This window comes from Zonotrichia leucophrys, chromosome 7 (genome assembly GCF_028769735.1).
Source record: "Zonotrichia leucophrys gambelii isolate GWCS_2022_RI chromosome 7, RI_Zleu_2.0, whole genome shotgun sequence".
Classification (NCBI taxonomy): Eukaryota; Metazoa; Chordata; class Aves; order Passeriformes; family Passerellidae; genus Zonotrichia; species Zonotrichia leucophrys.
Window position 1 is genome coordinate 1,602,288 of NC_088177.1, and position 23,513 is coordinate 1,625,800.

Sequence of the window (23,513 nt, forward strand, 5' to 3'; positions counted from 1 at the left end):
CACTGTCCCAGGCTGCTCCAAGCCCCATCCAGCCTGGCCTTGGGCACTGCCAGGGATCCAGGGGCAGCCACAGCAAATCTGGGAATTCCAGCCCAGCCAGGAATTCCCAATTCCCAATGTCCCATCCATCCCTGCCCTCTGGGATTCCCTGGCTCCTGTCCCTCCATCCCCTGCCCCTCTGCAGCCTTTTACCCTCCCTTGGATGAGAACTCAGGGCTTTCTCTTCCTCAACAAGACTAAACACCACTTCCTCAACACCACTGAAATCCAAGTGGGTTGATTTTTCACAGAAACCTCTTTAGAGGTCACATTTCCGTGACAAGCCAACACTCGGTTCTCCAAAATTCTTCCACACGTTAATTTCTTGGAACGCGGCACCTCCATCCGCAAGAGCTCTTTCTGTCCGGGATGCATTTTGCCACAGAAGGAAACCACATTCCTTATAATACACCACGCAATCCCAGAGAATTACAAGTAAATAAATAAATAAATAAACACACAGACAAACTCAGCAGAGTCCGCTAAATTTGTATTATTTGATTTCGCAGCCGGGACGGGCGAGCAGCGGCTCCGCCGTGAGGCCATGGCCGCCCTCACGCCCGCCCTTAGGGCGCTGCCCCAGAGCCCTTTCCCCGCCTCTTCCCGGGGAAAAACCAGGGATTTCCCCGTTTTCTCCACATTTGTGCCTGTTAGCCTCATCGGGGCTCGGCTGAGGGGCGGCTCCTCCCTCAGCCCACTCGCACAGAGCCAGACACACCCCGGTACCCCGGCGGCTGCCCGGTGTGTGAGGGGGCCGGCCGGGCTCCAGCCCCTCCTTCCCCCGGGCCGGGAAGCGAAAGCGAAAGGCGGCCCCGAGCCGGCTCCGGAGGTGGTGGAGCCGCCGGCAGCTGCCTCAGCCCCGGCCGTGCTCCCAGCCCGTCCCCCCGGCCCGTCCCGGCCGTGCCCGCTGGGAGCCGAGCGGTGAGGGAGGCCTCAGGTCCCTTGGAGGAGTCGTGGATAAACCAAAGAACAACTATTGTTCATTTCTGCTTTCACTTTCCTTTTTTTCCTCCACAGAAAACTGTTACAGAAGTCTCTGAATTTTCGCTGCCCGATCCAAACCAGAAAGGGATTCCGGGATCCAGAACCTCAGTTTCAAGCCTCTGAGTGAGGGCGGTGTCGGCTCAGAATTAAGGTGAGGGTTCCCAGGTGAGAGGGTCAGAACTGCCTGGATAAATCGGGAATTTGGGCTGGTCCCGCTGGGATTTCAAGGTCAGGCCTGTGGAGTGTTCAACTGTGAAAAACACCAATCACTTGTTTTTAAAATTTTAGAAGTTTAATAGTAGTAAAATGGTTATAAAAATAGTAATACAATTAAAGTAATAATCTGGACAATTTGAATTAGGACAATATGAGACAATAGAAACAGAGATATGGACGTCTGCGTTCTTTTTTCTGGGCAGCATAAGCCTGAAAAAGGCACACATTAACCGAGGATTAATCCTTAAAAACAACAGCCTGTTGCATATTCATACATCTCATCCATGATGCATAAATTCCATTCAAACACAGGATTCTGTCTGGGCAGTGTCAGCTTCTTCCTCATAATCCTAAAGGCATCATCCTGCCCGAGTGAGGCAGGAAGAAGTTTTTCTCCTGATAATGGAGCAATAAATTCTCTTTCTCTGAAAGATTTAGGTGTCCTGTGGCTGCTATCTCACTGCAAGTCCTTCCTTTAGAAAAAAAGTATCCTCCATAGCATAGTTTCTATTTTAACATTATGTTATACCCTAAAACTATATTTAACACACTACTTAAGAGAATTAATACAGCATTACGTTGTAACACAACACATAAAATATTCATTTTAATTATTGTGAAAATATTTGTGAAAAGGGAGGCTTCAGATATGCATGATCTGTCAGTTTTGCATATGGAACTATACATTTATGCTTAAAAATTCTTTCTGCTTAGCACGGCTTCTGGTATTCCTGATATTCAGTTGCATAAAAAATACGCACAGTGTTGTAATCTTTTTTCCTGCTCCCTCAGGTTTCCATGGATTTTACCAGCCCTCCATTATCTCTCCAAGACAATGGTTTTGTAAGTATTTCCTGATGGGCTGCCTGGGAGTGAAATCTGTATTTGACTTTTGTATCTCTAGCAGAAGTTTTGTGCTCCCACTGGTTCTGCTTGTCTCATCTTCTTCCCCCCTTTAACACTTGGGGCATTCCCCATTTCCACCTCCTGTTTCCATGGGGAGAATCCCATTCCCAAGGTTCTGCATCACAGATTTGCCCAGAACTTTCTGTCCTGCCTCTCTTGCTCATCTGCCTTTGTGGAGGATTCTAGAGGAATTTCCCTTTTCCTGGGATTCAGCTCCAGCAGTGCACAAGTGGTTTGGATGGGACTTTCCCTGGCCTTTCTTGTGTTTTCTTGGTTATTTTTTTTTCCTTCTTTCAGGATGTGTGAAACCATTCTTTTAGTAAAAAAAAAAATTTCTTATTATCTTCCAGCTGTTGGCATGTGCATCCTTTTCATTCCCTGCACTCAATCCCTGGAGTGAATGAATATTTTTCCCATTGTAACTAAGACACAGATGGATATTTCCCTCTTGCTTAATTTGAAACTGGAAGAAATACTTTCTGTTTTATTATTTTTAGGAAATACCCAGCATTATCAAGAGAACTGACAAGATCATCTAATTCAGATCTTTTCCATGGATTATCTAATTTAGATTTTTGCTATTTCTAAATTTCATGGTTCCCATTCAAGCTTTATGTAATCTTGAGTAAAAAGGGAGAGAATATTTCAGCAGATCTTTTTGGGTTTTTTTTCCTGCAGAACATTGCAGCCATAGAAACAAAACAGAACAGAGATTTTCCTTTTCTTTGGGCTTTGTAGTTTCCCTGCCCCTGTGAACTTGTGCCCTGAATTTCAATTCTGAAATGGTTCTTTTATCACCTTCCTTCATACTACCTTTTATTATCCAATCTCCCTGAGCTTGGAAGATCAAAATCCCATTTTCACTTTTATTTTTTTTTTTATTGACGCCTCCTCCTGGAGGAACTGCTGAGAAAGCACAGAGCTAAACATTTATGGGTTTGAGGGGCTGAGTTCTGTGTGGAAGAACATGGAGACAGCTTGATTTATTATTTAGCTAAATATTCACCAGTGCATTTTAGCAGTTGGATAATTAGCAATTAATAATGGCTGGCCAATAATTCACAATTTCACAGATTTTTGTCCTGTCCAGCCATTAAAATAATTCAACAATTTGACCGAAGTGAATGATGTTTTAAATTTTTTTTTGGTTAAACTTTTTAATTTTTTTAAGATTGTTTTGGAATTGATTGAAGTGTCTCAATTGTTGGCCAGCAGAGGAGAAAACCAACGTGTTCCTCTTCTCTCTGCAGAGTATGGTACCCACTGATCCACTGGGGACACCCCTGGAAGGGATTGAAAAACTCAAGGAAGAGCTGAGGATGTGGAAGGCAAGTTCTGTAAAGCACATGGAATCATGGAGATTTGCTAAAATACAAAGATTGGTGCATCCTTCTAAAATCAGATCAAACCCCCCACATTTATAACATCTTTAACTTGTTCTGCTCTTCCATGCTTTGTGCTTGTGTTGATGGCACTCTTGTCAGTTGAATATTTACCCAAAGTGTTAAAAATTAATAAGTACAGAGGGCTTACTCAAGCTTTTGTTTGTTCCTCTAGAAATAAAGTGTTAAAAATTAATAAGTACAGAGGGCTTACTCGAGCTTTTGTTTGTTCCTCTAGAAATAAAGTGTTAAAAATTAATAAGTACAGAGGGCTTACTCAAGCTTTTTATTATTTCTTTATTTATTTTTATTTATTTATTTATTTCTTTATTTATTTCTATATTTATTATTTATTTCTCCTTTACTCAAGCTTTTGTTTGTTCCTCTAGAAATAAAGTGTTAAAAATGAATAAGTACAGAGGGCTTACTCGAGCTTTTGTTTGTTCCTCTAGAAATAAAGTGTTAAAAATGAATAAGTACAGAGGGCTTACTCGAGCTTTTGTTTGTTCCTCTAGAAATAAAGTGTTAAAAATTAATAAGTACAGAGGGCTTGCTCGAGCTTTTGTTTGTTCCTCTAGAAATAAAGTGTTAAAAATGAATAAGTACAGAGGGCTTGCTCGAGCTTTTGTTTGTTCCTCTAGAAATAAACCTTTAAAAAAAACTTAAAATCTTCTTTTTTTTTGCTCTCCAGATAAAAGTTGAAGATGCTGGGAAGGTGAAAGCTGACCTGTTTTACTCCAAGCTGGCAGCAGAGGCGGAGTGTGGCCGGGCAGAGAGGCAGCTGGCAGAGCTGAAGGAGCAGGAGAGGCAGAGGAAGGACAGAATCACCGGCTGTGAGGTGTGCAGGGGGCTGCAGGTGTTTGCAGGGCTGGCAGAATGGGAGCAGCATTCCCAGTTTCACTGCCTTTGCCAGTCGGATTTTCCACGTTGTTATGGTTTGAGCTTGGTACGGAGCCAGTGCTCTCTATGAAAATGCTTTCACTCTGGTGTCTGTTGTGAGATGTGACTAGGAATAAGCAAAACGGGTTTTAGTTTAAACATAAAGAACACTTTATTACCTAAACTACAGGAAAATAGGGAAAAACTATAAGGAAAAGAAAAAAAAAATTGAAAACTTTACAAAAAAAACCACTTTCCTCTTCTTTACTACCTGACTTTCTCAATCTGATACATTCTCTCAAATCACTAACTGCCTAGCTTGGCGCTACACTTTAGTATACTCAAACTTCAGTTCATGAAGAGGAAAGGAGTCTTTTTTGTTCTATAGGCTTCTCCTGGAAACACACTGAAACCTCGTGTGCTTTCCTGTCACTTCGGCACCACCGGAAAAAAGTCTTTTTGCTGCTTGTGACATCTTCTTTCCATGCCCAGTGCTCTCACCACCGTGCATGGACCAGAGCTGCTTTTAGGGTTGTCTTTTAAGGATGCCTTGTCTCACTCTAAAAAGGCACAGTCTCTGCTTTGGGACATCTGTCCCCCCCATATTTTTCTAACCCCCTGGGGCCGGGGGGTCTTCACGATGAACTGCACAGAGTGCAGTCTCTGTGTCACAGGAACAGAGTCTATGGCCACAAGAAAAGTCAAACTACTACACACGTGTTCTTTGCTGCACTTCAGCTTTTCACTGGCAGGCAAAGAGACTGCAATAAAATGAATCTGTTTTGGGGTGAAACCTGCCAAAAGCAGCCTTGCTCTTCCAAGGTTCTGCCCTGTGGATGAGTTTCAGGGCTGGGTGAAGGGAGTGAAGCCCAGTGGGGTGATGCCACTGCTTTGCCAGCTCCCTGCTCTGCACCCAAAGGATCTGCATTTCTTAGGTGCCAGCGAGCTGGGCAAGAGCCAGGGCCTGTCTGAAGAGGGATTTTCCTTCTAGAGCTGCTGGGTTCCAGAACCCCTTGGTTCATTCCCTCGATATTCCACAGGCAGAAGGTCCCACAGGCTGCCCAGGAGGTGCTTCCAGTGATGGATCACTGATGAGAAATTACAGCTTTAAGCCATTACAATATAATTAATAGCTTAAACACGCTCAGGTTGTGTCCGGTTTGTGGCTGTTTGGGTGGCCTGGAAAGGCCCGGGGTGGCCTTGGGGCAGCCCAGGACGAGAAGAGGCTTCAGTTCTTTTCTCGGTCTCGGTGTTTATTAATTGTTTATCTAAAAGATTTTCTCTCGGCCCGACAGAGCTCTGCTCAGCAGCCAGCCATGAGCACACTCCCTGCCCTCCGGGCGGTCACCTATCTTTATACCCAAAGTTACGTGTACAATATTTATCATTTTTCCCCAATACCTTTCACCCTTATTGCCCGGTGCACTTTTAGTAATGACCAATCCCAAAGTGCCACCATCACCACAGAAGATGGAGGAGAAGAAGAAGAAGAAGAAGGACAGGACACGCCCCAATTCCTCCATCTTACTTCTCTAAACCCCCCTGTACAGAAATCCTAAACCCTGTGTTTCACTCTCTAATTAACCAATCCCTTCACCATTCACCCCGGTGAAACCCTCCTGTCCTCATACAGGTGTCGTCTCCTGTGTGGGATCAAAGTCCAGCCACCAGACACTTCTGGAACATTCCAGGACTCCCGAGCCCCCCAAGGGTGCTCTCGGTGACACCTCAGTCCTGAGGGGCTGAGATCCCACAAGGTTGTGGGGAGGTTTTCTGAAAGCGAATTTTTGGTTCTTTAATCACAAAAGTTTGGGGTTGTACCCAGGAAAGGTCATGATCACCCTGTGGCTTTGGCCTTCAGCTGGTGGGAAGTGCTCCAAGTGTCTGCAGGGGTTGGTGACTTCCCAGGGCCCACCTTGTGATGGTGGAAGAAGGTGACAACATCTGTCAACATCTGCTCTGCTTCCTTCTCATCCTCTCACATTCCCTCTCCAGGAAATCCTGGATTTGCTCCCAGTGCTTTGTGTCCAAGCAGGATTCCTTGTTTTGGAGGAATTATGGAGCAGACAGGAGGAAGGAGGAGGACATGAGGAAGGAAGAGCAGCAGCATGGCAGAAACTGCCCAGATGTTGCTGAAAAATATTTCTGTCTTTATTTAAGCGTTTAATTCTGCATTTCATCTTTTTGGCCTGTAGCAGGAACTCTTGATGCTAAAGCAAGAAAACACTGAGCTGAAAAAGGAGATGGAAAAGCTCAAAGAAGACCTGGAAGAGCACAGTTCCCGGGACAATCCGGTAAAGGAGGTGGAATGTTTGGAAATTGGTCTTTTAGGAGGGCAGATTTTTATTTTCAGGGAATGGTTTGGGTTTGAAGGGACCTTAAATCCCATTTCATTCCAACCTCAGGGACACCTCCCACTGTCCCCAACCCTGCCCAAGCTGGCCTGGGACACTTGCAGGGACCCAGGGGCAGCTGCTGTGGGAAACCTGAGTGAGCCTCCCCCTGAATCTGTCCCTCTAAAGGCTGCTGGGGCCACTTGGTCAGCATTTGAACCTATAATTTCAATTTATATATTTATATATTAATATATATTTATATAATATATATATATTTATATAATATATTATATATATAATTATATATATTATATATATATGTTATATATATTATATAATATATAATATATAATATATATTTATATAATATTTATATATATATATTAATATATTTATATATTTCTATTTATTTAATTTCATTTTATAATTTCAATATAAAATAAACCTGAAAGTTTCTCATTTTTCCTGGCAAGCCAGTTTGAAGCAGGGAGAGGATGCAGAAATAAATCCAAGAGGTACCGGAAGTGTGAGAGCAATGAAAACAAGCAGACATTGGTTCAATGGAAGGCAGTGGAATCAAAAAATATTCATAGCATTGGTAATATTCAAGTTTTCTTTTTCTTGTGTCAATTCTGAAGTTGGAGGTTAAAAAGAAGGTGGCAGAGATGCAATTGAAGTTCACTCACCTGGAAGAGATGAAGGATGATGGGGCAGATAAAGATATGGACACCCATTGTGTCTTTGGGGTGGCCACAAAAACCCCCTTCAGACTCAACCAGAACCAGGCACTGCTGACTTTTGAAGATGAGGAAGGTAGGATGTGTATTTTAATTATAAAATTCATGTCTCTGATGTATTTCACTGGTAGTGGTGTGGTTTTCCCCCAAGGGTGTTTTGAATGGAACAGGAAAAAAAATCTTATAAAATATTATACAATAAGAGCATCTTTCATCAGCTTAAGTTCTACTAGTCCCACTCCAAATCTATTTTTATGTATAATTAATAATATATTTGCTATATTTATTGTATATTATTTTAATAACATTGTTTATTGTTAATTGTTATTATTAAGGGTGATATAATATTTTGTTATTATATTATTTGGCTTACATAAAACCACAGAGATTTTATGGAAGTAGACATGGATGCTTAGGATCTGGTTGCCTAATTATTATTTATTTCTCCTTTACTGATGCAAAAGGAGATTTTTTTTTAAGAGACTGGGGAATAATTTGGGGTTTATAATGATTAAACAAAGCTTTTCATATCTGACTTCCCTCAGTTGCCCAGAGGCTGACAAAGATGAGCAAGCACTGTGTGAACCTGGACAACAGAACAGCAAATGTGACAGTGAAACCTTTTGAACTCGACATGGGATTCCAGTTTGAGGTAAACAGCTGGAATATGCAACTCTCAAAACCTGAGCTCTTTAAAAGCTTTAGGTTCTTTCATTTTTTTTCAGTGTTTTCAGTCACAAAGTGCACAAAAATTTGATGTTTTTAGCTCCACGTCACTGTCTCTGGAAAGAAGATCAACGTTTCAGACGTACCTGAGCTCCCCATTCCTGAAGAGTGGGTGAGAGACAAACTTGAGCTGCATTTCTACAAAACTGAGCAGGAAGAAGGAGGAGGAGAAATAGAAGAAGTGACCTACAACAGGGGGTCTGGGACAGCTGTCATCACATTCCTCAAGCCTGGAGGTAGAGTCTGGAATATTTTCTTATCCAAATCCATCAAATCCATCCTGGCTTCCATTCTGGGGTCACCACTGAGTGTTGCAAACTCTTCCCACAGGGAGCTGATGGATCCCCCAGGGATGTGGGGAAATAAAGCAGTTTTTCATCACATCCTTGTGGAGCAGACACAGCCTGCTCACAGTTCATGAGCTTTCTTGCAGAACTTTTCCCAAAAAAAACCCTGATTTTTTCCCTCTGCATTGCCAGAGGGAAAACTCATTCTGCAAACAGCAAATCAGGAAAATGAGTTTGATTTTGGCTCCTGTTGCAGGGCATTCCTGTTGCCCAGCTGGATGGAATTCCATGATCAATTCCACATCCACTTGGAGCAGCTGCTTTAGATTTATTTCAGAGCTTTGTGAGCATTTCATGATTTTGCTTTTTGTTTTGGAAGTGCCAAATAAACTTTTTGCAGAATGCACATAAAGAATCTACAGGTGTGCCATCCTACATTAGTTGGATGAGCTTGGTCATTGAAATGTTTATAAAATACTGGTTAAATTATATTAAATAATTAACTGTTTTTTTTTTTTTTTTAAATTCTCTTACAGCAAGCTACAACTTTATGAGATATACTAAATACCCTTTCTGTGTGGAGGAAACGTGGTTCTTCATTTCTGTCTCACCACATTTTGATTTCCACTTGATGAAGTTTCAGGTAAAAGAATCTGCTCCAGGCTGATAGAACAGATAAATGGGAAATAGGAGAATGGGCAGAATTTTCACTCCTTTGTGTGAACTTCACAGCCAGTGTGGGTGTGAAATGGGCTGTTGAGTTCATGTGAAGCTGCAATTTATTTTTAAAGGGTGTGCTTGTCTTTCCTTGATGGAATTATGTCAGCACTCCCCCGTGGCTGTGCTGGGTGTTTGGGAAGGAGCTTGAGCACAAAGCTCTGTCAGAGTCCCAGCAAATGCAACATTTGCTCATCCATTCCTTGATTTCACTCCTCATTCAGCCCAAATTGTGAGAGCTGCCTCGTCACGCTCTGCTTTAGGAGGAGATGGTGATGGGGCAGAGTTGTGTCTGTAATTAGGGCTTTGTAATTAAGGCGTGGGCTGCAGGACACACACACAGCTGCTGTGGGCTGGTGCTGGCAGGAGCCATCAGGGCTCCCCAAACCCAGAGTGTGGCTGCATTCAGGAGTGCAGGACACACCAGGTAAAGTGTGGGCTCGGAATCATGGAACCACACAATCTCCTGAGCTGGAAGGGACCCACAGCACCATGGATCCAGCTCCTGGCCCTGCACAGACACCCCAAAATCCCACCCTGGGCATCCCTGGGAGCAATGTCCAAACCCTCCTGGAGCTGTTGGGAATGTGCCCATTCCCTGGGGAGCCTGGGCACTGCCAGCACCCTCTGGGGGAAGAGCCTTTCCCAAAATCCATCCTAAATCTGCCCTGGCCCAGCTCCAGCTGTTGTTCCTCTGCTCCCAGAGGGCAGAGATGGGAGCTGTCCCTCAGGAGCTCCAGACTGGGATGAGTCTCCCCTCCCTCTTCTCCAACAAACCAAGTGCCCTGAGCTGCTCCTCCAATGCCCTTCACGGCAGTGTGAGTCCAGAGTTCCAGATCCTACACTGTAGTGTGAATCCAGAGTTCCAGACCCTTCATTGTGTAAATCCAGACTTCCAGACCCTTCATTGTGTAAATCCAGACTTCCAGACCCTTCATTGTAGTATAAATCCAGACCCTTCATGGCAGTGTGAATCCAGAGTTCCAGATCCTTCATTGTAGTATAAATCCAGAGTTCCAGACTCTTCATGGCAGTGTGAGTTCAGAATTCCAGAACCTTCATTGTGTAAATCCAGAGTTCCAGGCCGCTCATGGCAGTGCTAATCAGAATTCCAGACCCTCATTGTAGTGTGAGTCCAGAATTCCAGACCCTCATTGTAGTGTGAGTCCAGAATTCCAGACCCTTCACTGTAGTGTGAGTCCAGAATTCCAGACCCTTCATGGCAGTGTGAGTTCAGAATTCCAGACCCTTCATGGCAGTGTGAATCCAGAATTCCAGACCCTTCATGGCAGTGTGAATCCAGAATTCCAGATTCTTCATTGTAGTATAAATCCAGAGTTCCAGACTCTTCATGGCAGTGTGAGTTCAGAATTCCAGACCCTTCATTGTAGTGTGAATCCAGAATTCCAGACCCTTCATTGTAGTGTGAGTTCAGAATTCCAGACCCTTCATGGCAGTGTAAATCCAGAATTCCAGACCCTTCATTGCAGTGTAAATCCAGAGTTCTGCTCTTTCCAGAGAAATTCCCACTATCTAAAGTTTTCCCCTCATCAAAGATCCCGGCCACACCTGAGAGAAGAATTCAATTCCCATCTCTCCCAGTTCCCTTGAGTGCCCAGCTGCTCTGTAACCCAGGTTTGTTTTTCCTCCCAGCCACACTGCAGGGTTTCCAGGAAAACCATTCTGCTGAAAGGAGTCCCAGAGGTGGAAGAGGATGAAGAAAGTGTGCAGGACATGATTGAAATCCACTTCCAAAAGCCAAGCAATGGTGGGGGGGAGATAGAGAAAATCAAATACATCTCCAAAGGAGCAGCCTATGTTTGCTTTGAGGAGGATACTGAGGATGCCAGCTCAGGAACCACAGAGGACTGATGAGGTTTCAGGGATTTCTGTAGAAATTGTGCTTTAATGCTCTGGAATTGATTGAAAGGAATCCCTGCCTTGCTGCCTTGGCTCATGGCTTTGCACAGGGACTCAGCAAAGCTCCCTGCCTGTGTTACAATGAAAGGCACAGGCCAGGCCTTCAGCAGCCCCTGAGACAGCTCACATTTTCTGCAGCTTTGTTTATTTTATACCTTGCGCATTTAAAAATACTCCAGAGTGGGATGAGTGGGTTGTTTCTTACCTTCTGGATGCAAAAGCCATATTTAATTTAATCCCAATCCAAGCCTCTTCCCAGTCCTGCTGTGTGAAGTGCCAGAGTTTCAGGAGGTGGCTCTGGCACAGCTCCAGTCCTGCTCAGGTTGCTGAGTGCCACCAGAACTCAAACACCTGAAAGAATCCTGTAATTTCATAAAAGTCACTTTATCAAATTAGTGATAGAATTAAAATAGAAAATGGGAAGAATAGAATAGAATTAAAATAGAAATTAAAATAGATAGAATTAAAATAGAGAAAATAAGAAATTGCACTTAAGAAATGCCCTGGCATCTGCTGCCTTTAGCTGTTGGTAGCCTGCTTTATTGTTTGGTTTTAATATTTGTTTCTGCAATTCAATTTTCCTCATTTTTGTTCATGATTTTGGTTACTTTAAACTGTTTCAGCCAAGGATTGAGCTGGTGCTGTACCTGGTTTTGTAACAGTGCTGCTGAACAGCCCTGAGGGATCTGGTGGTCCCAGGCTGGAGAGAGTGATTTTCCAAGGAGGAATGTTTTTCCTTTTCTGCTCTCATCCTTGGAAAACAAATCCTCCTCTGACTTTGCACTTTGCCATCCTTGGGGGCTGAAATGGTTTGGCCCTAATAGTCCTAACTCCAAACTAGCATGAGCCTGGCATTGGAAATAATTTATTTTGGAGGTATTTGATGTCTTGATGTGCAGGGAAAGGAGAGGGAATACCTCAGGGATTATTATTGCAGACAAACTGGTAACTGGCAATGGATAAAAGTTGAGTGTGGAAAGTTAAAAGGCTGCAAACACCAGAGTTTATTTTGAATTTGCTGTTGAGTGAGATCCATGTGACTGCAGCACCTCTCACTGTTTAGGGCATGCAAAGGCAGGGATTGGTTACCTGACCACTGGGTAAAATGATAATAATTACTTCAAACAAAGTAGTGCTGAAGAATTTACAGAAATTGTGCACTTTTGGACTCTCAAAAACTTGGTAAGACCAGACACCTTAAAAAGAGAGGGGGAAAAACCTGAGAAAGGTAAAAAATGTCATGAATTTCAACTGTATCTCACGGATAAATATTGACAAGTAAATCATTAAAAAGGAAAAAGCTTAAAATTCTCATAAGGTGTGACTCATGAGGAGTAGTGAGAAGCTGCAGGATTTAAAGCCCAGAAAACAAATCAGATTTTTACACTTTAAAGACAATGTCTGTAAATATCTTGCCTTTGTCTCTGATGAATTATGGCTTGTGATGATTGCCCTGTTAAATTTTAAAGCAGCTTTAAAGGCTGGAGACTGGTTTTAATGATGAACAATAAGAATAAAGTGTCAGTGATGTGTCTATAAATGTCAATATCCTTTTCTCCTCCCTGCTGGGGTGGTTTTTATTCCCAAATTACACACAGGGACATTTCCCAGCTGCAGCTTTCACCCCAACATCGGTGTCCAGCTAAACACGAGGCTGTTGGGGCCAGGGGAGCTGTGCAAGCGCAGCCTTTGGGGTGCCAGGGGGTGTCCCCGGCCATGTGGGACAGGGGGAAGGGATTCCTGCCTGGGAGGGTGGGCAGGGGCTGGCACAGGGTCCCTGGGAGTGTTCACTGTCCGTGTGTGTCCCTGTCCTTGCATGTCCCTGTCCATGCATGTCCCTGTCCGTGCATGTCCCTGTCCTTGCATGTCCCTGTCCATGTGTGTCCCAGTCCACACGTGTCCCTCTCTGTCTGGTTTCAGCTGTTTGGATGGCCTGGAAAGGCCCGGGGTGGCCTTGGGGCAGCCGCGTATCAAAGGACGAGAAGAGGCTTCAGTTCTTCTTTCGGTCTTTATGTTTATTAATTGTTTATCTAAAAGATTTTCTCTCGGCCCGACAGAGCTCTGCTCAGCAGCCAGCCATGAGCACACTCCCTGCCCTCCGGGCGGTCACCTATCTTTATACCCAAAGTTACGTGTACAATATTTATCATTTTTCCCCAATACCTTTCACCCTTATTGCCCGGTGCACTTTTAGTAATGACCAATCCCAAAGTGCCACCATCACCACAGAAGATGGAGGAGAAGAAGAAGAAGGACAGGACACGCCCCAATTCCTCCATCTTACTTCTCTAAACCCCCCTGTACAGAAATCCTAAACCCTGTGTCTCACTCTCTAATTAACTCATCCCTTCACCATTCACCCCGGTGAAACCCTCCTGTCCTCATACAGGTGTCGTCTCCTGTGTGGGATCAAAGTCCAGCCACCAGACACTTCTGGAACATTCCAGGACTCCCGAGCCCCCCAAGGGTGGTCTCGGTGACACCTCAGTCCTGAGGTGCTGAGATCCCACACCTCTCCACTCCTGTTCTTCTCCACCTGTGTCCCTGTGTGTCCTTCTCCCTTGTGTCCCTCTCCATGGGCATCCTTGTCCATGTATATATCCCTGGGTGTCCCTCTCCATGTGTATCTCTCTCCACGCATGTCCCTCTCCACGTGTGTCCCTGTCCCTCTGCGTGCATGCCCTTCTCCCTGTGTCCCTGTATTTGTCCCTCCATGTCCCTCTCCATACCTGTCCTTCTCCATGTGTGCCCCTCTCCACATGTGTCCCTGTCGCTCTCCGTGCATGCCCTTCTCCCTGTGTCCCTGTCCATGTATATGGCCCTGTGTGTGTCCCTCTCCCTGTGTCCCTGTCCCTCTCCATGCATGTCCCTCTCCCTTGTTCCTCTCCATGTGTGTTTTTGTCCATGTAAAAGTCCCTGTCCCTGCCTGTCCCTCTCCCTGTGTGTCCCTGTATATATCCCTGTGTGTCTCCCTCTCCCTGTGTGTCCCTGTATGTCCCTGTGTGTGTCTCCCTCTCCCTGTGTCCCTGTCCCTCTCCATGCATGTCCCTCTCCCTTGTTCCTCTCCATGTATGTTTTTGTCCATGTAAAAGTCCCTGTCCCTGCCTGTCCCTCTCCCTGTGTGTCCCTGTATATATCCCTGTGTGTCTCCCTCTCCCTGTGTGTCCCTGTATATGTCCCTGTGTGTGTCCCTCTCTCCCCGTGTGTCCCTGTCCCTCTCCATGCACGCCCTTCTCCCTTGTTCCTCTCCATGTGTGTTTTTGTCCACGTATATGTTCAAGTCCCTGTCCCTCTCCCTGTGTGTCCCTTGTCCCTGTGTGTGTCCCTCTCCCTGTGTCCCTGTCCCTCTCCATGCATGTCCCTCTCCCTTGTTCCTCTCCATGTGTGTTTGTCCATGTAAAAGTCCCTGTCCCTGCCTGTCCCTCTCCCTGTGTGTCCCTGTCCCTGTATATATCCCTGTGTGTCTCCCTCTCCCTGTGTGTCCCTGTATATGTCCCTGTGTGTCTCCCTCTCCCTGTGTGTCCCTGTCCCTGTATATATCCTGTGTGTGTCCCTCTCCGTGTGTCCCTGTCCGTATATTCCTGTGTGTCCCTCTCCCTGTGTGTCCCTGTCATAATGTCCCTGTGTGTTCCCTCTCTCCCGTGTGTCCCTGTCCCTCTCCATGCACGCCCTTCTCCCTTGTTCCTCTCCATGTGTGTTTTTGTCCATGTAATCTGTCTCAAGTCCCTTCTGTTCCCTCCTGTGTGTCTCCTGCCTGTGTGTCCCTTGTCCCTGTGTGTCCTTCGTGGTCCCTGTCCCTCTCCATGCACGCCCTTCTCCCTTGTTCCTCTCCATGTGTGTTTTTGTCCATGTATATGTTCAAGTCCCTGTCCCTCTCCCTGTGTGTCCCTTGTCCCTGTGTGTGTCCCTGTCCCTCTCCATGCACGCCCTTCTCGCTAGTTCCTCTCCACGTGCGTTCTTGTCCATGTATGTGTCCCTGTCCCCGCGTGTCCCTGTCCCCGCGTGTCCCTGCCCAAATCCCGGTTCCCGTTCCAGCCGGGCAGGGCGGGCCGGGCCGCGCTGTTCCCGCTGGGCTGGGGGCGGCCTCAGGGGCGGCCCCGTCGCTTCCCCGCCGCTTTCGCTTTCGTTTCCCCGCCGGGCCCGCTCGTTCCGCGCCCTTCCCGCCGAGATCCTATCCCGGTGAGATCCTGTCCCGGTGGGATCCTCGTCCCGTTGGGATCCCGTCCCGTTGGGATCCCGTCCCGTTGGAGCGGCCATGGCAAGTGCCGGGGCCGGGGGGAGCGGGGGCCGCGCACCGCGAGGGGCAGGGCCGGGAGGGGCTGAGGGGAAAGCGCTGGAAAAGGAGCTGGGGAAGGGCTGGGGACAAGGGAGGGACAGGAGCCAGGGAATGGCTCCCAGTGCCAGAGGGCAGGCATGGATGGGACATTGGGAATTGGGAATTCCTGCCTGGGCTGGGGCTGCCCCTGGATCCCTGGCAGTGCCCAAGGCCAGGCTGGACATGGGGGCTTGGAGCAGCTTGGGACAGTGGAAGGTGTCTTTGCCCATGGCAGGGCTGGATTGGGATGAGCTTTAAGGTCTCTTCCAACCCAAACCAGTCTGGAGTTTGCCAGGAAGCACCAGCAGGACCCGTTGCCAGCAGAGCGGCTGCCCCATCCCTCCATCCCTCCATCCCTCCCCATTCCCGGCCCATTCCCGGCCCATTCCCGGCCCCTCCCGCAGCGCCCATCCCTGCCTGGGAGCAGCTGCTCGGCACAGACGCGTCTGGGGAGTGATTCAGCACAATCCGTGTGTTCTTGGGTTGCTTTTTTTCCCCTAACCCCACTAGCAGGCCCGAGTGTTGCTCCCAAACACCAGCTGGGAAGGTGTGAGGGCTGTCTGGCAGCCGAGCCGAGCTCCGGCTGTGCCAGGCGTGAGAAAATCCCCGTCTGCATTCCCTCCGTGCCGCCTCTCGCACGGGCCTCGCCGCCTGCTTAATTGGCTGCTGTCATTAATTAAAAGCTCCTGGCGCTCGGAATTCCATGGAGCCCCTCGCTGGGTTTGTCCAGGATTGTGGGCAGGCATCGCTCCCTCAGCAGCCCCTGCTGGAGCTGCGATCCTGTCCTAGGCAGCCCAGGGAAAAAAAAACAACTTAAGAGAAGTTTAAATCTTAAAAGAAGTTTAAATCTTAAGAAGAGTTTAAAGAATTCAGATGTAGTGACTGACCTCAAGTGCAGTTACTGACAGCTCGTTCCCACAAACCAAATTTATCTGCTTTCTTCCGAAAAGTCAGTGAAGTGATAAATGTAGTCAGTGCTCCACAATGTGCAGTGATATTGAATATCAGAATCACAGGAAACCACGTTACCAGGTTCAGTTTCTCACCTCCCAGGTGAGAAACTGAAATTTAGGGCTCACTTTTCCTGCTTTGAGAAGATGCTGAGAGGGTTTAAAAGGCTGAGATCCCGAATTTAACAAGGAATCTGCCCCTTCCACTCTTCAGGGAATCAATCTCTGCTGAACATCACATGCAGTTACAATTTTTTATTTTGGTGTTAAATACCAGAATCAGAGGAAGCCACATTACCAGTGGGACCTTTCAGGTGAGAAACTGAAATTTAGGGCTCATTGTTCCTGCTTTGAGAAGATGCTGAGAGCGTTTTTAAAAGGCTGAGATCCCGAATTTAACAAGGAATCTGCCCCTTCCACTCTGCAGGGAATCCTGCTGAGCATCACATGCAGTTACAATTTTTCTTTCTCTTCTGATGCTAAATATCAGAATCAGAGGAAACCACGTTACCAATGGGACCTTCCAGCTGAGAAACTTAAATTTAGTGTTTATTTTTCCTGCTTTGAGAAGATACTGAGAGGGTTTAAATGGCATTTAAAACCATTTTTTAATGCAGGTGCCTGAGGCAGCCTGGCAGGCACTGAGATCTGATTGGGCAGGATTAATTAACCCCTAAATGCACATTACAAAGTCCCCATAAAACAACTAAGAAACTGAAAAAAAACCCAAAACAAAACAAAGAAAAAAAAGAGACTGTAATTCCTACCATTCACACCTAAAGCCTGAATTTTAGCTGTTTTGAAAATGAACATGTTTTGCTACATGGAAGCAACAATATTTATTTATATAATATATTTTATAATACATAATATATATTATATATATTTTATAATATATACTTAATATAATATAATATAACATTATAATAATATATAATATAATAATAATTATTGAAATATGTTAGTATACATATTATATATTAAATATAATTATATACAAAACAATATAATTATAATAAAATATTATAATAAAATATATAATATTATGTAAAATATAATTTATAAAACATAATATATTATATATTATATATTCTATGTTCTGTTATATATTATAAAATATAATATGTAATATATTTTAATATGTATACAATTAATATCTATAAATTTTTATATATAATGTATTTTATATACTAATGATATTATATAATATATATTAATGATAATAATGTATATAATATATATTATTCTATATTACATCTCCTATATATTATATATATAAAGCAAGAAATTATATATAGAAATTATATATATTATTTTATATATTGTATATTATAATATATAATAATTATATAATAATGATATAATATGTAATTATAATATATAATCTAAATATATAATCTATATCTATATATCTATAATCTATAATCTATAATCATAATTATAATAATAATATATAATATATAATATATAATATATTATATAATATAAAATATAAAATATATAATATATTATTTTTGTATATTATATTTTATATTAAATACTATTTTTATATATTATTATATATTATATATATATTTATATATAAAATATAATATATATTTATATATATATATATATAATATATATTATATTTTATATATAATATATATATATTATATATATATTTTTCAGAGATTATGCATTCTTCATGGCTTCTTTCAGGTATTGCTACTTGAAAATACAAGTTTCCAGACTTGACATATGGGTGTGAACAGTGTGTATCCATTCAAAAAACCCCAAAAATAGCTGAGGGAGCGGGATCCTCTCCAGGGCGGGAATGTGGGGGTCCCTGCTGACTTTGCCACCCCTGCCCAGGCTGCCCGAGGCACGAGGACAGTTGTCATCGCCGGTGTCCCAGCCGGCCTCCTGGAGGATGAGCTCCTGGCTGACCTCCTCACCATCCACTTCCAGAGGTCCCGGAACCACGGCGGGGACGTGGAGCAGGTCACGTATCCCACGCGGAAAGCTGGAGTTGCCTACGTGACCTTCGAGGATGCAGCAGGTATGAAATGGGTGTGTTTAGTATTGAAGTACAGCTGTGCCCTGAACGGTTTGAAATTGGGATTTCACAGAACCCGGGGGCTGTTAGAGTTTGAAATGCGAAAAAGCGTCAGAGCTTGGATCTGGGTTTGTTTTCAGTTGCGGAGCGTGTTCTGAAGAAGGATCAGCATCTCCTGCAGGACAAGAGGCTGCCCAGGCCCTTCCCCCTGACAGTGACCCGCTACTGCCACCAGGTGAGCTCCTGCCTGTGGCATTGTCACTGCTTTCAGTGCAGGGATGGCACCCCAGGCGGGCTGAAAACAATTTATGGCTCAGGTAAACAGCAGTCTCAGAGGCTGTGAGATTTATGGCCGGCAATCGGCCGTAAAAAATGGCCACAAGTTCTTTGTTACAGGGCAGTATATCACTTTATAACCCAATGGACAGTTTCAAAAGTTTATTTTGCTTTTCTAACCTATCACCTTTACTTACTCCTGCTGCAATGAATATACTTTTATCCAGTGGGTTACTCTCACATGTACACACAGGTGCTTCTATTACAACTTCTCAACTCTCAGCTTGCTCTATACAAGTTCATTTCTACGTTATAAACCCTTCACCATCTTATCAATAGTTTCTTACTTAAGTTACTTAAGAAGTTTGTTACTTCTTACTTACAACTATAGAAATAGAAGTTTATGATTTTTCTGTTTAATGTCTGTGTGCTTTATTTTTACATTCTTTATTTTTACATTCTTCCAAGGCTGCAGATAAACCCTCCTGTGTCTGTTAAAGTTTCTGTCTTTCCATTTCCCACACCTAATTCATCTAATTATGCTTCATGCCTCATTAGCCACTCCTTAACTTCTCCCATTGACGATTCCAGGCCTTCCTCCGGGTCACCTCCACCCTCAGCATGGCTGTTTTCAGAGATCACTTGGTTTTAGAAGATTTGGTGGCAGAGATGAAGCAGCAGAGCCCAGCTTTGAGTTTTGGGCCTTTGCAGCGTGACGGGCACATTGCAGTGCAAGGGCCCTTCCCAGCACTCCGAGGGCTGAGAGATTTCCTCCTGCTGAAGGCAAAATCCCTCCCAGAGGAGGAGAAAAGGGACAGAAAACCCCACCAGAGAGCGAGGAGGAAGCTGCAGGAGCACAGAGGTGCTGCGGAGATGAGGAATCCCACCCGGAATGCGCAGAGGGAGAAGCAAGTGCTGGTTCTGGACACGGATATCTATCACTACATGAAGCGCTTCCACGCCAAGGCCCTGCAGAGAAACGATGCTGTCATTTCTGGTGTCACTGATGGTGACATCACCACGGTGAGCATTGAGAGTGCTGCTGATGCACAGGGATTAAAAGCCAAGAAAATGATAGAAAATTACTCGGCAGAGCTGCAGAATATTTTAAGGAAGGAGAGGATTTGCCTCAAGGAGCCCAGCAGGGCTGGGAAGCAGAGGCTCAGGCAGCTCTGTGAGAGGCTGAAAGCACAGTACCCCACAGTGCTGACCATCCCTTATGACACCCACCTGGACGTCGTGGGCACCTCTGCAGACGTTTTTGGGTTCGCAGAGGAGGTGAAGAGGCTCTCCAGGTAGGGCTGAGGGCTCCTGGGGCTTGGCTTTCTCACCCCGTGGCACTGGGATGTCACTCTGTCCCGCTCACAGGCTGGCAACTCTGCACCAAATTAAGGTCAGAACAATAAATCAGTGATTTTTGCATCTTGCATGGACTTGGGGACCACATTTCCTTTGGTACCTCAGAGCATTCTCACCCCAGCTTGCTGTCAAGGAGTACATGATGAAAAAAGAGATTTTTATTTTTTTTTTTAAGCTGGGTGTGCCAAGCATGTAGGAAACACTGCAGGGGAGTTGTGTGTGAGGTTCTGTGAGCAGCCAGGAATGGGGACCTTTTGTGGCCCTTGAGCTGCAGAGGGACCCCTGGCAGAGCAAAATGCACATGGAATGGACAGGTTGAGAAAGCCTTGCTAATTCTGCCCTGCAGGAAACAGGCCAGTTTGTTTTCATAGGAGCAATAATGAGGTTTTTCCCAGCTGTAAAGGCTTCTGCAGCATCTCTTGACAGCTTGTTATTTAGACATGAAAGTGTGTCCAGAGATTTGATGGGAAAATGTGGGGGCATTCAGACTTTGGAATCAGATTCTGTTTATGCAAATCTGATTCTGTATCCATTACAAGGGCACAAATGGAGGGTTGTATAAACCAATTTAGAAAATAGCTTTTATTTTGTGATATCTGTGTGTTTAGAATAATTTCTCAAAACATCCAGAGCAGCTTTTCTGTCTGATGTGCAGGCAAAGTTTGAGGGGTTTATGCCATTAAAGAAAAGTGTTGTTAAAAACATTGTGTCTGTGTTATTTTAACCAAATCCCAGATTTTTGGTTGGAAGCTCAAACCTGAAGCCCAAGAAATGCTTGAGTCATTTTCTTGTCATGGCTGATTCTCCAGTGCAGTGCAGCCAGTGAGAGGTGTTTAAGCACCTTTGTGTACTAAAAATATATTAAAAGTGTATTAAAATGAATTAAAATTGTATTAAAAATGGGTGCCAAAGCAGCAAGCTGGTGAGCTTAAGTGCTTTGCTGAATTGGGAGAGGGGAGCAATATTTAAAGATATTTAATAATAACAATAACAACATTAACAAATTAACAACAATAACAACAACAATAGTAATAATAGTAAAAATACAATAATAGTAATAATAGTAATAGTAATAATAATGATAATGATAATAATAATAATAATTCTTCATCCTTTCCAAGTTCCCCTGTGCTCTGCAGGTTCTCCAAGGGGCTCAGGGATGGGAAACTCTGGAAAACTCCCCCAGAGCTGTTTGGGTTCATCCCCACAGAGCTCAAGCAGAGATGGGAAGTTTTTCAACCTTGTCCAAGAGAAAATCCTCTATGCAGGATAACCCTTTAATGAAATTAGTGCTGTTTTCCAGTGTCCACATTGAACTTCTCATCTTTTTTTTTTTTTTTTCTGAAGAGCCAAATTTTATTTTTTCCTGATTCAGAGCTCTGGTATTTCCTATTTTTTGCTCAAAGCAGTGGCTGTGGTGTCCGTGTGAGCCCTGGCTGGTGGCTGCTGCCTGAGGGTGGTTTTTGGTGGTTTTTGGGTCCCTTTGGGCACCAGCACAGCTGGCAGCAGCACTCCAGGTGTCCTTCAGCCCTGCTTTTGTGCCAAACAGCTCCTCCTTCCCCAAGGACCTGCAGGCACCACCTCAGAGCCCTGAAATCACAGCTGGATAAAGTGTTCTGTTTGAATCCTGCCTCAGCTCCCTTCCCATCATCGCCTTTGCCCCCACGGCCTTGGCACCCCTTCAGCTTTATCCCGTTGTTCCCAGGGCTCTCCATCTGCTGCTCTCATTCCCAGGATGTGCTCCTGGACACAAAAAGGGCTTTTCTGCCTGGGCTGTTTTGTTTGTGGAGTGCTTTGGAGAGAGGCACGTGGGGAAAGAGGAGCTGGGGAGCTGCTGTTGTGCTCCAGGGCTGCTTTTCCAGCTTGGATCGGGCTGGGAATGCCCCACCTTTGGCCCTGGGATGGATCCAGGGCTGCTGGTTTGGGATGCACAGCCAGGACAGCACCACCAGTGAAACACTATGGTGAGGCCTACGTGGCTTGAAGGTCAAAGTCCGGCTGCTGAGGGCGAAAGGCCGACGCCCCTCTGCAATTCCTGGCCAGCGCCCCTCGGCGTCTGAGGGCCTCGGGCTGCGCTGGCTGCGCCCGGCTCTCACCGCGGGTATGGCGAGGAACGGAGCTGACCATTTCCCGGGGGTTAAACCTCGGTTTATTGAAGGTGTAGCGGGATCCAACGTGGGGAAACCAACCGGGAAAGTGGCCCCGAATAGGGGGTGAAACAGGAGTATAAAGGAGGGGGGTGGGTACAGGCGGAACCAATCGGGAAAGGTGAGGGGATGAAGTTCACAGAACTGACACCCCATGGAAACCAATAATCAAAAGGTAAAGGAGGTGTCCTGGGACCCCAGCCAACCAACACCTCCAGGGGAACGAAAGTTCTGGAAAACCAGGAGGAGTGGGGGGTGATTGACTGAGCCCAGGGAGGAGAAAAGATTCACTAAAAAGGGAAAAAGGGGCAGGAGAAATTATATAACTTGGGTGACAGACACAGGGGTAACCATGGTAACCTAACGGCCATCAGGGCTGTGGCGGGAAAAACTGGGGGACAAAACCATTTTACACATAATAGGGGTGAACAATACATAAATTGGGGAAATAACACAAGAAACTTAACAACACACTACAACAGTCTGAGGGCCTCGGGCTGCGCTGGCTGCGCCTGGCTCTCACTGCGGGTATGGCGAGGCAAGGAGCAGGACACTTCTCCGGGGGTTAATGTCGGTTTATTGATGTTACAGGGGATCCAACGTGGGGAAACCAACCGGGAAAGTGGCCCCGAACAGGGGGTGAAACAGGAGTATAAAGGAGAGGGGTGGGTACAGGTGGAACCAATCGGGAAAAGTGAGGGGATGAAGTTCACAGAACTGACACTCCATGGAAACCAATAATCAAAAGGTACTGGAGGGGTCCTGGGACCCCAGCCAACCAACACCTCCAGGGGAACGAAAGTTCTGGAAAACCAGGAGGAGTGTGGGGGGTGATTGAGCCCAGGGAGGAGAAAAGATTCACTAAAAAGGGAAAAAGGGGCAGGAGAAATTATATAACTTGGGTGACAGACACAGGGGTAACCATGGTAACCTAACGGACATCAGGGCTGTGGCGGGAAAAACTGGGGGACAAAACCATTTTACACTTAATAGGGGGAAACAATACATAAATTGGGGAAATAACACAAGAAACTTAACAACACACTACAACAGTCTGAGGGCCTCGGGCTGTGCTGGCTGCGGACTGGAGCAGGACACTTCTCTGGGGGTTAACATCGGTTTATTGATGTTACAGGGAACCCAACAGGGAGAAACCATCCAGGGAAGTGGCCCCGAATAGGGGGTGAAACAGGATTATAAAGGAGGGGGGGGTGTGTACAGGTGGAACTTACAAGGAACCAATTAGGAAGGGTGAGGGGATGGATTTCACCAAACTGACATTTGAGGGAAACCAATAAA

The 23,513-nt window shown here is 45.2% G+C and overlaps 2 protein-coding genes across 3 annotated transcripts; both read left to right on the top strand.

The window, feature by feature from the left end:
- Positions 1-673: 673 nt before the first annotated feature.
- On the top strand, positions 674-12,662 carry NMI (N-myc and STAT interactor). 2 transcript variants are annotated; one of them, XM_064718869.1, is made up of 11 exons: positions 674-960; positions 1,057-1,174; positions 2,032-2,082; positions 3,396-3,473; positions 4,219-4,365; positions 6,605-6,700; positions 7,381-7,555; positions 8,025-8,131; positions 8,246-8,441; positions 9,029-9,135; positions 10,863-12,662. In XM_064718869.1, exons 3-11 carry the CDS (start codon positions 2,038-2,040, stop codon positions 11,079-11,081), a joined length of 1,170 nt encoding a protein of 389 aa, XP_064574939.1. In that variant the 5' UTR covers positions 674-960; positions 1,057-1,174; positions 2,032-2,037; the 3' UTR covers positions 11,082-12,662. The 2 variants fall into 2 exon arrangements, with proteins under 2 accessions (XP_064574939.1, XP_064574938.1); XM_064718868.1 differs by having other exon boundaries at positions 675-960; positions 6,602-6,700.
- Positions 12,663-15,222: 2,560 nt separating this feature from the next.
- Positions 15,223-20,769, top strand: RBM43 (RNA binding motif protein 43). The gene is made up of 4 exons (XM_064718870.1): positions 15,223-15,387; positions 18,249-18,435; positions 18,573-18,667; positions 19,300-20,769. Exons 1-4 carry the CDS (start codon positions 15,385-15,387, stop codon positions 20,005-20,007), a joined length of 993 nt encoding a protein of 330 aa, XP_064574940.1. The 5' UTR covers positions 15,223-15,384; the 3' UTR covers positions 20,008-20,769.
- Positions 20,770-23,513: the final 2,744 nt, after the last annotated feature.

Coding starts and splice junctions, on each gene's coding strand:
- RBM43 (XM_064718870.1), top strand. Junction 18,436..18,572: donor GACCTTCGAGGATGCAGCAG/GTATGAAATGGG, acceptor GTTTGTTTTCAG/TTGCGGAGCGTGTTCTGAAG. Junction 18,668..19,299: donor TGACCCGCTACTGCCACCAG/GTGAGCTCCTGC, acceptor TGACGATTCCAG/GCCTTCCTCCGGGTCACCTC.
- NMI (XM_064718868.1), top strand. CDS start 2,038: ATGGATTTTACCAGCCCTCCATTATCTCTCCAAGACAATGGTTTT. Junction 7,556..8,024: donor GACTTTTGAAGATGAGGAAG/GTAGGATGTGTA, acceptor GACTTCCCTCAG/TTGCCCAGAGGCTGACAAAG. Junction 8,132..8,245: donor ACATGGGATTCCAGTTTGAG/GTAAACAGCTGG, acceptor TGATGTTTTTAG/CTCCACGTCACTGTCTCTGG.